General features: G+C 41.0%; 1 protein-coding gene across 2 annotated transcripts in view; it reads left to right on the top strand.

Annotated features, from left to right (window-relative positions):
- The first annotated feature begins 9,281 nt into the window (after nucleotides 1–9,281).
- Nucleotides 9,282–17,346, top strand: part of LOC131223772 (cytochrome P450 714C2-like) — a 29,305-nt gene continuing 21,240 nt past the window's right edge. The window contains exon 1 of one of the 2 annotated variants that reach the window (XM_058219266.1): nucleotides 9,282–9,643. In XM_058219266.1, coding sequence (XP_058075249.1) covers nucleotides 9,361–9,643 — 283 coding nt within the window. In that variant the 5' untranslated portion in view covers nucleotides 9,282–9,360. The remainder of the gene's footprint in view (nucleotides 9,644–17,346) is intronic. The other variant, XM_058219267.1, reaches the window with a different exon arrangement.

Here is a 17,346-nt window from a genome sequence, read left to right as displayed (position 1 = left end):
AAAAGAAATACCTCACCCTTGTATGGGCCACGCAACACCTGCGTCAGTACATGATCGCTTATCCTATCCTCTTCAATGCCCGTATGAATCCATTGAAGTATTTGTTCGAAAAACTAGAACTAACTGGCAGAACAGCAAAATGGCAACTGTTGCTTTCTGAGTTCGACATTACCTATGTCTCCCAAAAAACAATTAAGAGGCAAGCATTGTCTAATCATCTCGCAACACATTCTTTACGACTACCAGCCATTAAAGACCTTTCCTGAGAAGTACATCATATTCTTCAAGGGAGAAGAATGACCATAGGAGGACGAGTGGACCATGTATTTCGATGGTGCAGCTAACGCTGAAGTAAGCGGAGTAAGGTCAATCCTTTACCTTATAGATGATATCTCAGTCCCTATCTCAAGAAGGCTAGCTCTTAGATGTACAAGTAACATAGAAGAGTACGAAGCATGTATAGCGATATTACGAGAAGCAATCATCCTGGGAGTGAAAAAGTTGAGAGTCTTCGATGATTCTCAGCTCATCATCAATTAAACCAATGGTGACTGGAAAACAAAGGATGAGAAGATAATTCTGTGTCACGTCTATCTCGAAAATCTCATCGATGAATTCTACAAAGTCGCCTTTACATACATGCCATGCACCAAGAATCAATTCGCAGATGCTCTATCTACATAGGATTCTATGCTAGAAATTCCAAAAGGAGCAGTCTAATGAAAAATCACATTCAAACTTTAGGAAAACTCGACACTCTGCCTACAAATTGAGGAAGTTGAAATGTCCCTTGATGGACATCCTTAGTATACTGACATCAAGAAATACATGGAAGATCGGGTATACCTAAAAAGCATCACGCCAACGGACCATAGCACAATTCAACGACTGGCTGCACAGTTCACTATTAACGGCTACATCCTATATAAATTGTCCTTTAACCAGGTCCTGTTACGATGTGTGGATGAGACAGAAGTTGCAAAAATCAAGTCTTAATTTCATAATGGAATTTGAGGTCCGCATACGAATGAGCACATGATGGCTAATAAAATCCTACGGCTGGGATACTACTGACTAACTATGAAAACAGACTGCTGCCTTCGTGTTAGGACATGCTTCAAATATCAGGAGCATGCAAATAGAATCCACACACCTGCTTCTGAATTATATAACTTGATGACACCTTGGCCCTTCTCAATGTGGGGGTATCGACATCCTCGGTAAAATCAGCCCCAAAGCATCTAATGGCCACGAGTACATCCCGATGGCAATCGATTACTTACCAAATGGGTGGAGGTAGCATCCTATACCACCATAACAACATCACATGTGGTATGATTCCTAAAAAACAGCATCATCAATCGATATGGAGTTCCATAGGTCATTATCACAGACAAGGGGACACCCTTCGTAAATCAAAGGGTAGATAACTTTGTTGAACAATTCAAGTGAAAAGGCATCAATCAAGTCCCCATCAACCGTAGATGAATGGAAGGGTTAAGGCTGCTGACAAGATGTTCATTCACATCCTCGAAAACATAGTGAAAACATATCATGACTGGTCAGAGATGCTCCAGGCACTATTTCATACGAGCTTACATACGAAATGGATCGTTGTCCTAGCAATCGAGGTTGAGATTCCATCATTATGCATATTATTGGAAAGTGAGGTCAAAGAAGGAGAATGGTCATAGGCTCACGACGATTGGCTACATCTGGAAGATGAAAAGTGCATGCGAGCTATATGTCATTCTCAGACTTACAAGAAGAGGATTGCACAAGCGTACAACAAAAGGGTCCACACGAGAACATTAAGAGTATGACACATGGTAATGAAGAAAATCCTACCTCCTCACTTGCCTAATCCAAGGAGCAAATTCAAGCCCACCTGGAAACGTCCGCTCATCATTCGAGAAGTACTCTTTGGAGGCGCACTCCGCCTTGCCAATATGGAAGGTGAAGATCTTCATGAGACAATCAACACCAACCATGTTAGAGTTCACCATGGAGAGTAGGATAGTTACAAGAAGCCACCTGAGGTCGAGCCCCATCCCTTACTACCAACATGCCCTAAAAAAGAGAAAAAAAACATGTGTACAGAAAAAGGGAAAAATAAAAAAAGAAACCCAAAAATTATGAAAAATAATAAGGGCATAAAAAAGAAAAAAGAAAAAAAAAAGTATTCTTGGGAGAAAACCCCACCAAACCTCCCCCACCCTTGGGAAGATCTCAACCTCGGGGAGCGCATTTCAAAGCCTCCCACTTCGTTAGAAGCTTCCGTCGGCCGACAATGATGGAATTTCTGACCACATAAAAAGAAGAGAGAGAGAGAGAGAGAGAGAGAGAGAGAGAGAGAGAGAGAAGTGCTTCTAAAGTAAAATGGCGATGTGAAAATCTTCAAAGGCATCTCGAGTAAAAACAACGAATGAACAACAAACTTGGTGAAAGCTTAAAAGGGTGTTGGGGGCAAGAAAGGAAAGTTTCCAAAGAGTAGACAAGAATAAATACTTGGGGATGTGGTGAAAACTCGAAAGGCCACCACGGGCAAAAATGAAGGGCGAAATAGGATGTAGTGAAAATCCGAAAGGGCGCTACGGGTAAAAATGGTAACAAATATATATATATATATATATATATATATATATATATATATATATATATATTTTAAAAAAAAGGAAGAAAAATGAAACAAGATGGTTTGTGACCCCAGCTGGGTTCATATCTTGAAGGCAAAGCCTGAAAACCATGACATTTTAGGAACTTTCAACTTAGCCCAAATTTAGGAAGGAACTTCTAGTACATACTTCTAAGGGTCTTTTAAAACCCTCAGGAATCAGTTCAGAGCTCGTATAGGACGGATGTTGGAATAGTCAAGTATCTGGTCCCTACAATCCAATGCACTAAAATCCAAACCACAGATTGAATAGACAAGACTGGCATAGAAAGCTTTTCATTCAATTTCTTCCATCGAAAGTTATATTTGCCTTTAAAAAAAAACAAAAAAGTGCACATAGATGTACGTAACAAAAAAAAAAAACCAATATTCATCTCTGCAGGTTGTATTACTCAAACCATGGGCGTCTCTCCAAAATGTCTAACTAGACAACAATCTCATCTAACTACCTAGGTGAGTCTCACTCTCTCTACTCTAACTCTTCAATGCTCCAGCTGATGCGATCTCTCTCTCTCTCTCTCTCTCTCTCTCTCTCTCTCTCTCTCTCTCTGCAGGTACAAAAGCACCATTGATAGTAAAATCATTGCGTCAACTAAAAACACGCCTAAAGTTGGACACCGAACAGCGAACCCGTCTTCATAAAAGCTTATCTTAATCGCACCCACTAGATTGCAAGACGAAAAGTCAGATTTATTTTTTAAAAAAATTTCAAAAATGTACTGCAATAAAAGTTGACTCTAATCGCAACCATTGCAATCCCTAGTCAAAATGAGAGCAAGTTAGATTTATTTGAATTTTTTTTAAAGGACAAATAAGAAACCGCATGACAACGCTCACTCGCAAGATCGGGTAGATATTTTTAAAATAAATGGCATAGAAAAATCCTTCAAAAATATTTTACAATACAAATCCTATGGAACAATGTTCTACAGGTAGAGATCTTTCCAAAAAATAATAAATAAATAAATAAAAATTCAACATCTTCAAAAATACCAATATGTACGACATTTGAGGCACTAGGTGTTCTTCCATACTTCCCAATGGGTGCCGACGCAACACCAATAATTGATTTTAGGTTTTTTTACTTGTCGATTTTCTCTGAGATCATATGCGAAACATGGGCTGGCCGGCTTGAAGTGTTAATGTCATATCGATCATCTTAGAATACGAAATGTTTAATTCTGGATTAATGCAACCACACCTCTGGCTACAACAAAGCCTATTACAACCAAAGTGACGAAATCAAGAACTCGAATAGCAAAAGAATAACCCATATGGCTCTAGTCTAGGACACTTGTAAGCCTAACACATTGTAATGTGAAAAATCCGTAAAGCCACAAAATGCGTAAGAAACTGCCTATTACAAACGACTTGTCTTACAATCGATCTTAGGAGATCGTGCAACATCGAAAACTATCATTTTTAAATCAAAGTGTGTTATCCTCGTAAGGCCATAAAAAGTGCACGGGCTTTAACCACCCACAATCCAAACTCCCAGACTTCTTCAATGAACACATGTCGATCACGGTGTGAAAGGGTTGCAATTTGATGCCCCATAAGATGCAAAACAAATAGGGAAAAAATTGTAACATTTTCTCTAACCCCCATGGAATGTTCAGGATAAACTCTAACCAGACTAGCCTCTCGACAAATGACACTTCGATTGTACTCCAAATTTTCAAATAGGGGCATTTGTAGACACCCCACATTAACAAGATTGAATCACACCCATCGACTTCAGATGGGCCATAGTCAAAGCACTTATACAGCTAAGGGGAAGCCCAAAGATAGGCATCAGTTCAGATCGGCCGACGCAGGGATGTGCAAGTGGCAAGACAATGAAGAAGCATGGTCCCCATAGCACCCTTAGACCCATTTTCTATTTTAAAAAAGGTTACGGTCTTTCAAGGACTGGTTTTACGTTAAACTGATTCTTAGCAAAATCGGTCCCTGGTCGACCGGCTCTGGGTAAATGGTGCACTAGGTTGCTCTTATTAACTAGGAAACTATGTGCCACGCTTTGATTCGTGTCATCTCCTGTCGTCTTTGGAGAGTTCTTCCTATCAATGTTGCTCTGATAGTCAAAGCAAAGCCAGAGAAATAGTGAAGCCAACTAGTAGAGTCAGAATTTGGGATATTTGGTCGTCCCTTTTGACCAAAAAGTGTTGTTTGATTTATCATTTTCCTACTCACATATCGAATAAAGTCGTATTACATTCTGCACATAATTGAACACCAGCAATACACGCACTTACTTTTTTATTTTATTTTTGCAATCCTCTATCCAAACTAACTGGCTTTATATATATATATATATATATATATATATATATATATATATATATATATATATATATATATATATATATATATATATATATATATATACCTAGGGTCTTAAGACTTAGGAAGTAAGGCTAATTAAATTACATTTATTTTCTCATTGCCTATTGTTGCGCAGCACGCCAACAACGCAGTGAACCAAGATCCAATTTCCGGTCTCACCCACAAACGATAAACAGAAAGAAATATAAACTATAAGAAGAATCAAAGCATTCCAAACAAACTACAAAGCAAGATATATGTGAAAAAACCTCAAATAAGGGTAAAAAACCACGGGTGCAAACTTCCACTACGAAGAACACAAGATTACAAGCAATATACTAACCTTTTCCCTTAAATGTATAGAGAAAACTATTTGCCCACACTTTAGAATAACTCTCATTATCTACCTAGAAAAGCCCTAGGGATCCCTATTTATAATTTAGGCAACTTCCCTTTCACACCTCTGCGAAAACCGACTAAAAAATCCGCAATCCGTACAAGATCCGAACTCAAACTACGTAAGCTCAACTGGTCGTGTAGAGTCCTCGACCAGTCGAGCAGCACCCTCGACCAGTAGAGCACATCCCACGATTGGTCGAGTACCTCGAAAATCCAAAACCCCAACTCGTTGGAAAACGAGTCGATCCAGTCCACGATCGGTCAAGCAGCCCACTCGACTAGTCAAGTGGCGCTGCCCAGATGTGACTCCACATCTCAACACCTACCGGGGTTTTAAAACTTGTGCAGTAAAGTTAGGTGCAATTTATTTTCTCTGTTAGCCTGCTTTAAGTCTTAAACTTTGCGAAGCATGTCTATACACAATAACACTAGAATTTCTTTAAATCCTCCTAAAACTGTATAATCTTGTAAAGTAGAGACCATGCATTGCCCGGGCGGAAAAGGGTTCCTAAGCATTTTCTTTTTTTTATAACTGAGACCCTTACTTAGAATCTATAGTCGCAAACCAACTATAAGAGCCACTTGAGTTGAGGAGTCTTACAATTCCCTGACCTTTAGGTGATTTTACGGTTTTTAATCTGCTGTAGATTCCAAGTTACTTTGGGCTAGTTGTGAGTTCAAGTCAAACAAACTTTTATACCTAAGTGAACCTCACACTTAAATCAAATCAAAAATAAGACAAAAAAAAAAAAAAAAGCATCATTCCACACCCGTCTTCATGTCGTATGAGGGCGTTTATAATATCTCTAGTAGGGATGGATCTTACGTAAGCATCACAGGAGGCCCCTTCATAATCAAGATTGGAATGCCACGCCAAGCTTCTTTTTTCTTGTTAGCCTTTGTCCAGTTAGAAAGGGATGACGGGGACTTTGATTTTTGGTAGGGCCCACTGTGATATTAATGTAACATCTCCTCCAACCATTAGTTCCCTAATCCTAGTTTAGGCCTAGATCTAAAAGATTAGAATAATTTATGATTTAGCTAGGTTAGCCATACCAAAGAAAATAGTTAGGGGAGAGATGTCCACCTTTGATTTTTATAGGGCCGGCTATGATGATTATATGCCACACTAATATTTAGGTCCGGGGCCTAAAAGTCAGGCTCAATTGTAATTCATTGTAATTCAGGTGGGCCATGCCAAGCCTCTACACTTTTTCTAATCATATGGTCCACTTGAATCACATATAAGGGTTGTTTTCAGGGCCTTGGCCTGAGGTGATGCTTACATGAACATCACAATGGGGCCCACCCAAGCAGCCGACCCATTTGCTGGTACGCAAACCCAACCGGCCCTTTAAAAAATGTCAGGAAGGTAGCGGGATGATAACCATACCAATTAATGAGGTACCTGTTTGAAAACCTTTTTAAAAGGTACTGGAACGTAAATTCTATATTAATTAGGCGTGTCTTTGTAAAATTTCCTACATTAAAAGAGGTCTCAGTGCAGCCCGTTGAACTATTGGTTACGGTTCACCACTGGATACTTCCAACTTAAGTGCTCCAGCACTGGCAGTGACCCACCCACAAACTCAAAAGCGATAAATGCATGTATGCCATCTATCTAGGCAGTGGAAAGCCAGTAAGCTAACAGGAATTCATCCATGCCATCCAACTTACTTCATCCTATGGTCCAAAATGACACTGATCATAGTATATTAAAATTTGATTTGATGGATTAATATGGATAATCTGAAGTGCGACTATACTTCTCGACGGTGGTAAAATAGTTAAATATTTAATTATAAATTTCCTTTTCACTAAAACAATAATTTCACAACTTGGTATAATTGTAATTTTTTATTACATATTTTAATGATGAAAGATCAACTTAGTTAACTTTATAAAAATTGTATGCTCCACGTGCACTTGTGACGTGCTACGTGACTATCTATATTTAAAGGGAAGGTCTCGAGTCCAAACTGTCGGTCATAAGCTACTGTCCACCCGGTGGATAACTTCCAACCCGTCGTGTTTGTTGCATCCAATCCATCAAATAGATTGTACCCATCATCATAGACCATATTGTGAAAAGTTATCTACAGGAACTCATCAAGTAGATTAAAGATTATTTTTTTCTCTCAATGTCTATAAATTTTTTTGTATTTTGTCCTAGATAATGACTTATATAGGGGATTTATTATTGTACTAGGTGATCCTCATGTGGGACTGACCTTTTTACACGGGTTGGATATTACATAAATTTCACATGTCGTAAGGTATCCGCCGCTTGGACTATACATTGTGGTCCAACGGGTTGGACCCTCAAAATTGATTAGGCCTCAGGTCCAACTAGTTGGAGTATTATCTACTGTCCACCGAGTAAATAATTTCCAACCTTTCATGTTTGTGCATAATCTAATCCGTTCATTAAATATTTTGACCCTCACAGAAATCTCCTTATGGAAAAATCATCCATATACACTCACATAACGGAATATATAATATTTTTATCGGCATAACGACATTTGTCGTTTATTTTGACCCATAGGAAGTATATATAGGGTTTATTTTTGTATTAGAAGATATTCATAATGGGATTGACCTATTTAAAGGGTTGGATTTAAAATAAGAATTAAAAGTATGAATTTATCCTTGTATGGACGGTACAATTTCGTCCAGCAGGTTGGACTTGAGACCTTAACGACTTTAAAAGATTATGATACGGACGCGCGTTTACTGCGAAAGGCTTTGGCAGGAAGCGCTGGGAACCTATGTAGGGCCCACCTGAGAAATCCACGCCGTCGGACGAGGATTTCCTGCGAAAGGCTTTCGAAGGGAGTTCCTGTGCGGGATGCTACGTGGGGCCACCGTGATGTTTATGAAAAATCCACCCGTCCATCCGTTTTTTCAGATCATTCTAGCACGTTAGACAAAAAAATTATGCGGGTCAAAAACTCGAGTGGACCGCACAAGAGGAACGGTGGAGATTCACTGACCAACGTTTAAGCATTTATATGGCCACAAAATTTTAGTATAAGACTAATAGTTTTGTGTTTTCACTTCATCTAGTTGGGAATGAACTTATAAACAGTTTGGACGGCATGTAAACATAAGATGGAGCCCAGGAAGGTTTCAACCGTGGAAAACTCGTTCTTCAGTTTTACTTCTCGTATCGCCGCCTTGAGTTTTTGGATTCACCTGATTTTTATTTTAATGTCCTAAAATGATCTGAAAAAACGGATGCACGGGATGGATTTTTCCGAAACATCATGTAGCCCCACGCATCATCAAGGAACTTTGTACTGAAGGCTTTCCCAAAAAATCCCCCTAAAATGAGCGGGATTAAAGAGTCAAGCAGGAAATAAGATGAGAAACATTAGGAATTGAACAATCACAGTTGAAATATTCATATGGCCAGTAAAATTTTTGTACCAGGTTAAGTTATTATTATTATTTATTTTTATGTGTTTTCCGGTTCATCCTGCTGGAAATGACCTTATAAAAGGGTTTGGTTGTCACGTAAACATGAAGGTGGAGTCCAGGAAAGTTTCAACAGTAGTCATTTCTTTCCCAATTTTCCCTACCGTGTGGCCCAAACGAGTCTTGGATCCGGCTCATTTTTAAGTATAAATCCTATAATGAGCTCACAAAACGGATGTATAGGGTGGATTTCTCACAAACATCAGTGTGGGCCTAACCTAGGTTGCAGCGCACGAACTTCATGTGAAAGGCTTTGGCATGAAATCCGTGTCCTTAGAGATAGCGAACACCGACCAAACTAGCACACATGAGAGAGAGAGAGAGAGAGAGAGAGAGAGAGAGAGAGCGACCAAACCCCAGAGTCGAAAGATAAGTAGCCCGCGTTTGAGAGAGAGAGAGAGAGAGAGAGAGCGCGACAAACCCAGAGTCGAAAGATAAGTAGCCCGCGTCTCAGAGAGAGAGAGAGAGAGAGAGAGAGAGAGATGGGGGTCTTGTTTTCCGGGGTATTGGTAGGATTGTGGAGCATGTTTGTATACGTATATTACATGTTATGGTTGATGCCTGAGAAGATTAGAGGAAGGCTGCAAAGGCAAGGGATCAATGGCCCTCTCCCTTCTTTTCTTTATGGGAATATACACGAGATGCAGAGAATCTTATCCGTTGAGAAGGATATGGCGCTCAGCCGTACTTGCAATGGTGGACACGTGGCCCACAACTACGCTTCCACTCTCTTCCCTTACTTCGACAGGTGGAGAGAGACCTACGGTACGATTTCAATGATACATGCACACCTACGCTTTCATGAATACTCCTCTTTTTCTTTCTGATTTTTTTTTTTTTTTTTTTTTATAATCCAGACAGTTGGTCGAGGATGAGGTTTTCTGGCCCATTCTACCCCATCTATGATGATCTAGACCGTTCATCTTGAAGTTCAAGTTCTATATACCCCATGTGGGAAGTGTCTCACTGATTAGAGATCTTTACCGTCCATTTATAAGTCAGTTTTCATGAATTGTGAAGATATCTTATCTGTGCGGATTTTATTGGGGGACGCCGATTGCCAGCAGACCCGCTCACCAGCGGTAGCCCTGATGACCTGACTGTGGGCCCCACCGTAATGTATGTATTTTATCGACGCCTTCCGTACGTTTTGCCACAGGTGGATCACACCACCGTTGAAAACTTTGTAGGGCCCACCATGATGTTTATTTGCCATCTAACCTGTTCATATGGTCACACGGATCTGGATGAAGGGACAGCGGAAATATCAGCTTAATCCAAAGCTTCCGTGACCCTTGTGAAGTTTTCAACGGTAGTCATTCGATCCCCACTATTTCCTGTCCCTAAAATGAGACAGTAAAACAGATGGACGGCGTAGATAAAACACATACATCAAGGTGGACCCCGAAGGGGTATCAAGGCAATCCGCGTCCTTTATTGGCTGGGCTATACCTTAATGTACGGTCTGGATAGAAGGGGTGAACCTGGTGGGGATGCCCGTAGGGGCCTCCTTTGCGATCATCTAAAATAGAAAAGCAGGTGTACTTGTCAAAAGTACATCTTCTACTTTTAAAATGGTGGTGACTCGTTCTACTTACACGTGGCATTATTTACAAGTGGGTCTGCTTTCCGATGGAACATATATCTAAATTGTCATGCTTATCAGGCAATCCCAACCGTCCAACTCATGGCTATTAAATGAATGGTTAAATGGAAAATTGTGAGCTTTTCAGAGTGAAAGGGTCGAATCGGACGGTTATCATCCTACCACAGTGGGATAAATGATTTGGACATTACAGATTGTCATACAGATATCTTGTTCGGGTTTTTGAGTTACTTTTCATGACTGGTAGTAGTCAGACTCGTTGGCCTTGAAAACCGTCACATGGCAAATAGCCGGTGACTCAGACAAACATGCTTTTGAATGACACGGGTTTCTTTTTTTTCTTTTTTTTTTGTTGGCTTGTTAGTACACCCACGGTCAGTTCACTGTTAGCCACCCCACTAGCTAATCAATGCTTGGACCGCAGGGTTCAAACGAAGTATCTTTCACTCAGTCTATCCCATAATAACATTTTCCATAAAAGAATGACACGGTTGTTCGCGAGTCAACCCCGCGATTTATCTTCTACTTTTGTTCTTCTTTTTTTTCGTACGTGCCTTTTCCTTTGATAGCGGTAGAAAGGACTTTTATCTGAATTATTTGTACTCCGGCTGGGTGATGCTTGATACACAGGCACCGTGAAATTGTACACGTGGAATTATTGAATCAAGTTCAACTGTCCAATCATAGGATACACAGTGAATGGGTCGCTATCCAAAATCATAGTAGTAAAGCTATTATTAGACACTTTGATAGTGGTGCCAGGTTCACTGCATGCCGACCATTCCTTTTTTTAAAAGAAAGTTTAAACCGTCTATTAAATTTCCACACAATCGGCCATTTTTTTAAATATCAAATCAGTACGATTGTTTGTTATCTAGTCTATCTAAATATTGTCCCACAACTCGAATGGTTTAATCGTATTCCAGGTGTAATGTTTCTTAGTGCCTGCGATCAAGCATCATCCTCAACCAGAGTATCAAACTTTTTCTCTATTTGTTTTTTTTTAATTGTAATGTGTCCCTTGTTTTCTTGTAAGCGTGTGGGACCCAGTTGGGTGGAGAAATGATGTGGCCCACTTGTTACATGTCAGACATTGATGTGTGTATTAAAGGCAAGAGCTCCCCAACTTAGACAAGTGGCCCCCCTCGCTTCCACCAACTGAATCATACATTGAACCAAATTTTGGGAACGTGGCTTCGCTTGATCCCTGACCGTGGGCCTACCATTATGTATGTTACTTACATCCATGCCGTCCATTAACAGCTTGTTTTAGGGCATGATCCCAAAAATGAAGCAGATCCAAATCTCAGGTGTACCATACCACAGGAAACAGTGGTGATTAAACATTAGAAACTTTTTGTGGGTACAAATGTTTTGGATCAAGATAATATTTGTGTGGTCCATTCATCCAGGTCTTTTTTGACCTTATCAACAGGTTGGATGGAAAATAGAAATTCCGGTCACCCTCTCAGAAGTTTTTAATGGTGGGTATTCAATCACCACTGTATCCTATGGTGTGGTTGGCCTGAGATTCGGATATGCTTCATTTTTGGGATCATGCGCCAAAACGAGCTTTCAAAACAGATGGACAGTGTGGATTTAAGGAATATACATCCCCACAGTCAGGGATCCACTGAAGCCGCGTCCAAATTTTGGCTGGCTATATTGTTACCAAACGGCACTTCCTTCCGCACACACGTGTGCGAGACCTGGGCCGATCATTAGGTGGGGTCCACCACATGCTGCGTTGGCACATGATACCCTCACCAAGCCTTTAAAGGTGCGTGATTGGGTCTACCCACAGGATATTGATGTGATCTGGATCGTTCATTTGGTGGCCATTATTGGCCCTGAAGCCACCTGATGTAGAGCGGGTCGTGGACAGTTTCATGGCTAAGATGGACCAGAAAAGGGCCGGTCGACGACAGAAGTGATCTAGACTGTCGAACCTTAGATCGAGCGTATCTCACAATCCGAAATGAGTTATCGGGCGTAAAATATATGATTTTGGGGTAGAATGAGCTACTTTAGCCAACCAACCTGCTATTCCAAATTGCGTAAGCCGGAATTGCAAAATACCCCTGGATCGACGGTTGTTTTCCTATTTTAATTTCATTTTTACTATAAATAGTAAGTTTTAGTTTGATTATAACTCTTCATCCGTCAAGCTTTAAGAGTCGTGCCTAACGTAAAAAGAGCTTAGAATAATTAGGAGAACGTTTTGGTGAAGCCAAATAGGACACTTACTATTTTTGGCTGAAAACCTTGCTCACTAGTAGACATCACGACCATCTAAAAATAGTAAGTTTACTATTTATAGTAAGTCGCAGATTCTAAGAGTTTTAGTTGTAGTTTAATTCTGATTTCTTTCCCATTGCTTGGTACCCCTATTTAAAGGGTTGTGAACTCGTTTTAATCAATTTTGAATTTACTAGAATTTATTTCTATTTTCTGCTTTCTTTCCTCGTGGATTTGAGAAGTCTCTGTGAGGAGTCCGGAGAAGCTCTGTGGATTCAGAGTAGTTATCCTCATCACATTCATCCCTGTGTCAATTGGTATCAAAGCGAAGATTCTCCTCGGGCCGATGACAAACAATGAAGGTATGAATCAAAATCCTGTAGACGATGATACAGGGATTCGTTATCTTTCGGAAAGAATAGAAGTTTTCCACCGAGAGAGTCAGTTGACCATACAAGGGCTACAGGTAACCCTCGACCGTCTTGCGGATGCGCTACTTCCGCCCCGAGCCCTAGGCAGTGCTCCATCACCTATGGTTGCTCCACCACCCGTGGTTGTCGTACGACACAACCCCGATTTTTGTAGAGCACTACTAGTGACAAACCGTAGGGCTACACTAAATGATTCAAGTTCTAGCGACGAGGATCTTAATGAGGGTTTTACCCGACGACCAATACATGAAGACGATCATCTAGATCGTACTGAAAGAGACTATCGAGGTAAGACTGAACTTCCTAGTTTTAACGGTTTATTACGTATAAAAGATTTTCTCGATTAGCTAGCCGAAGTAAAGAGATATTTTGATTATATGGACGTGTCAAATCATAAAAGGGTAAATTTGGTAGCGTTTAAATTAAAATCTGATGCTTCTACATGGTGGGAACAATTACAACTCTCACGAGCACGTCAGAACAAGGCGCCCATCTCATCATGGCCACGGATGAGACGTCTTCTTCAATCACGATTTCTCCCCAGTGATTATGAGCAGATATTATTCCAGCAATATCAAAATTGCCGACAAGAAAATCGAACCATCACAGATTACACTGAAGAATTTCAACAGTTGGCTACACGAACCGATTTGTCAAAGTCTGAGTCACATAAGGTGGCACGGTTTATAGGTGGGTTGCAACCAACAATTCAAGACCGAGTTAAGATGTACCCAGTCGGGACTATGGATGAAACAGTTTATTTGGCGGGTAGGGCAGAAACACAACTTGCAAGAGCTCCTGCTCGTCCATATCTTTCAACTCTACCCCCCATGACGGGTCCCACGCAGGATCCAATGCTGGCACGAGGAAAAGATACAGTAGGAGAACGTCCTCAACCTCCTACAACTGCAAACCGTGATACGGGGAGCAACTCATCCAGACCTCAATGTGTAGTACCCACAACAGTGGGCCCGAGTAAGATTCCAAATCCTTATACTCGGCCAAGGTCGAACAATTATTACCGCTGTGACCAGCCAGGCCACTTATCAAACACTTGTCCTCAACATCCCGTAGCACACTTGACTATAAACGAATGGGGCACTGAAGATGAGGCCGTAGAAGAAGACCATGACTTTGATGAACATGAACAAACCACTGAAGAAATAGCAGGTGGCGATGAAGTGACGGGCGAAGATCGTGGCAAATTTATAGTTGTGATGCGATTACTGTATGCCCCACGAAAGGAATTACATCCATAGCGACACAATATATTTCATACTTGGCGCACTGTCAACGGAAAGGTCTGTGATATGATCATAAACAATGATAGTAGCGAGAACATCGTCTCAAGAGTGATGGTAGACAAGTTGCAGCTACCAACGATGAAACATCCTTCCCCGTACTCAATTGGATGGATAAAAAAGGCGAATGAGACCAAGGTAACTGATCAATGCACTATCTCATTTTCAATTGGTAAAAATTGTAAGGATCAAATACTTTATGACATGGTCGATATGGAAGCTTGTCATATGCTACTCGGTCGACCTTGGCAGTCGAACCGTGATGCAACCCATCGGGGACGAGATAATGTCTACATATTCTTCAAGGATAGTCGAAAAATAATCCTTGCTCCTATGGTACCAGAGAACCACCCTGAAGTATCTAAAGTGGAAAGAGTTCCCTCTTGACCATTTAGCATTTCATTGAGGAATCCAAGGAAACCGGTGAGATATACGCTGTAGTGGTGAAGGGCGAAGAAGCGGAACCCTCAAACATCCCTTCAAGTTTAAGACTGTTTCTAAACGAATTCAAAGAATTCTGGCCTGAGGATTTACCTGATGGATTGCCTCCCATGAGGAACATCCAACATCACATAAACCTTGTTCCTGGGGCTAGCCTGCCCAACTGCCCTCATTATCGGATGAGTCTGAAGGAGTGTGAGATACTTCAGGAGTAAGTGAAGGAATTAATCCGTAAGGTTCTCTTGAGAGAGAGCATGAGCCCATGTGCCGTACCAACATTATTAACACTAAAAAAATATGAAAGTTGGCGCATGTGTGTCGACAGCCGTGCAATCAATAAAATTACCATCAAATATCGGTTCTCAATACCACGGTTGAACGACATGCTCGATATACTAGAAGGGACCAAGGTGTTTTCTAAACTAGATCTAAGGAGCAAGTACCATCAGATTCGTATTCGACTCGGTAATGAGTGGAAAACGACATTTAAGACCAAGGAAGGGTTATATGAGTGACTGGTCATGCCCTTGGGCCTATCAAACGCACCAAGTACTTTTACGCATTTGATAAATCAAGTTTTAAAACCGTTCATTGGCCGATTTGTGGTAGTATATTTTGATGACATATTGATATATAGTTAGGATGAGGCGGGGCAAAGAAAACATCTCAGACAGGTGCTGCAAGTCTTACAAATTAACAAGTTGTACCTCAACTTGAAGAAGTGTAGTTTTTTAACTGACAGCCTGTTGTTTCTAGGATTTGTTGTAACATCCACAAGCATTCGTGTGGACAATGAAAAGGTGCGAGCTATTAGGGAATGGTCGATCCCGATAAACATTCATGAGGTGGAGTTTTCACGGGTTGGCAACTTTCTATCGTCGATTTGTGCGAGATTTTACCATCATAATCGCGCCTATAACAGATTGTATGAAAAAGGGACCGTTCAAGTGGATCGATAAAGCTGACAAAAGCTTTCATGAGATCAAGCATCGTTTGTCTACAACACCAGTCTTGGTGCTTCCTAATTTGACGCTTCACACGTCGGAATTAGAGGAGTATTATCACAAGAAGGTAGGCCGATAGCCTTTTACAGCGAGAAGCTCAGCGAAGCCCGAAAGAAGTGGTCGACTTATAAGCTTGAGTTGTACGCAGTTGTTCAGGCGTTGTGACATTGGCGGCATTATCTGATTCAAAGAGAGTTTGTTCTGTACACTGACCATCAAGCATTAAAGTTTATTAATAGTCAGACTAACGTGAACCGTGTGCATGCTAGATGAGTTACGTTTTTACAGGAATTCACATTTGTTTTGAAGCATAAGTCAGGGCAGCAGAACAAAGTGGCTGATGCACTTTGTCGTCGTGCATCACTACTTGTTACGATGAGCAACAAGGTGAGGGCTTCGACTGTCTTAAGGAGATGTATGCTGAGAATGAGGACTTCAAATATTCCTAGATGAAGTGCCAAGAAGGTCATCCCAGTGACCTTCATATACAGGACGATTTTCTCTTCAAAGGGAATCGATTCTGCATCCCCCAAAGTTTTCTGAGAGAGAAAATTATTCAGGAGCTACATGAGGTAGCCTTGGTAGATACCTTGGGCGAGACAAGACGCGAGCTCTTGTGGAAGAGTGGTATTACTGACCGTAATTAGTACATGATGTGGAAAAAGCCATACAACGTTGTCATGTTTGTCAGACCTCTAAGGGGCAATCTCAGAATACAGCCCTCTACACCCCGTTACCTGTGCTTGGGACGATTTATCAATGTACTTCGTGCTTGGTCTCTCACGAACATAACGCGGCATAGATTCGGTGTTCATGGTGATAGATCGTTTCTCCAAAGTGGTACACTTTATCCCATGCAAGAAGACCCTAGATGTAACACACGTGGTGAATTTATTCTTTAGGGAGGTCGTACGACTACATGGGGTCCCCAAGACCATTACTTTTGACCGTGACACGAAGTTCATTAACCACTTTTGGAGGACTTTGTGGACTCGATTCGATACATGACTTCAATTCAGCAGTGCTTGCCACCTACAGACTGATGGGCAGTCTGAAGTTGTGAATTGCATGTTGAAAACCTCCTTCGCTGTATTTCATGAGAAAAACCAAAGCAGTAGGATTTAGCCTTATCTCAAGCAGAGTTTGCATTCAACAACATGGTGAATCGCTCGACAGGAAAATCACCGTTTCAGATTATATACGGACGAGTGCCTCACCACACACTTGACTTGGTCCCTCTGCCCAAGCACCCAGGCACGAGCATTGCAACAGAACATATGGTAGACGAGATTATGGGCATCTATGCGGAAGTGCAGACCAAGCTACATGCCTTGAACGATAAGTACAAGGAACAAACAGACAAGCACCGACGACAAAAAGTGTTTAAGGTGGGCGACCGCGTTATGATCCATTTGCCAAAGAGAGATTTCCTACAGAGACGTACAAC

The sequence above is a fragment of the Magnolia sinica genome, chromosome 13 (assembly GCF_029962835.1).
Source record: "Magnolia sinica isolate HGM2019 chromosome 13, MsV1, whole genome shotgun sequence".
NCBI lineage: Eukaryota > Viridiplantae > Streptophyta > Magnoliopsida > Magnoliales > Magnoliaceae > Magnolia > Magnolia sinica.
This window is presented reverse-complemented; position numbering and strand designations above follow the sequence as displayed.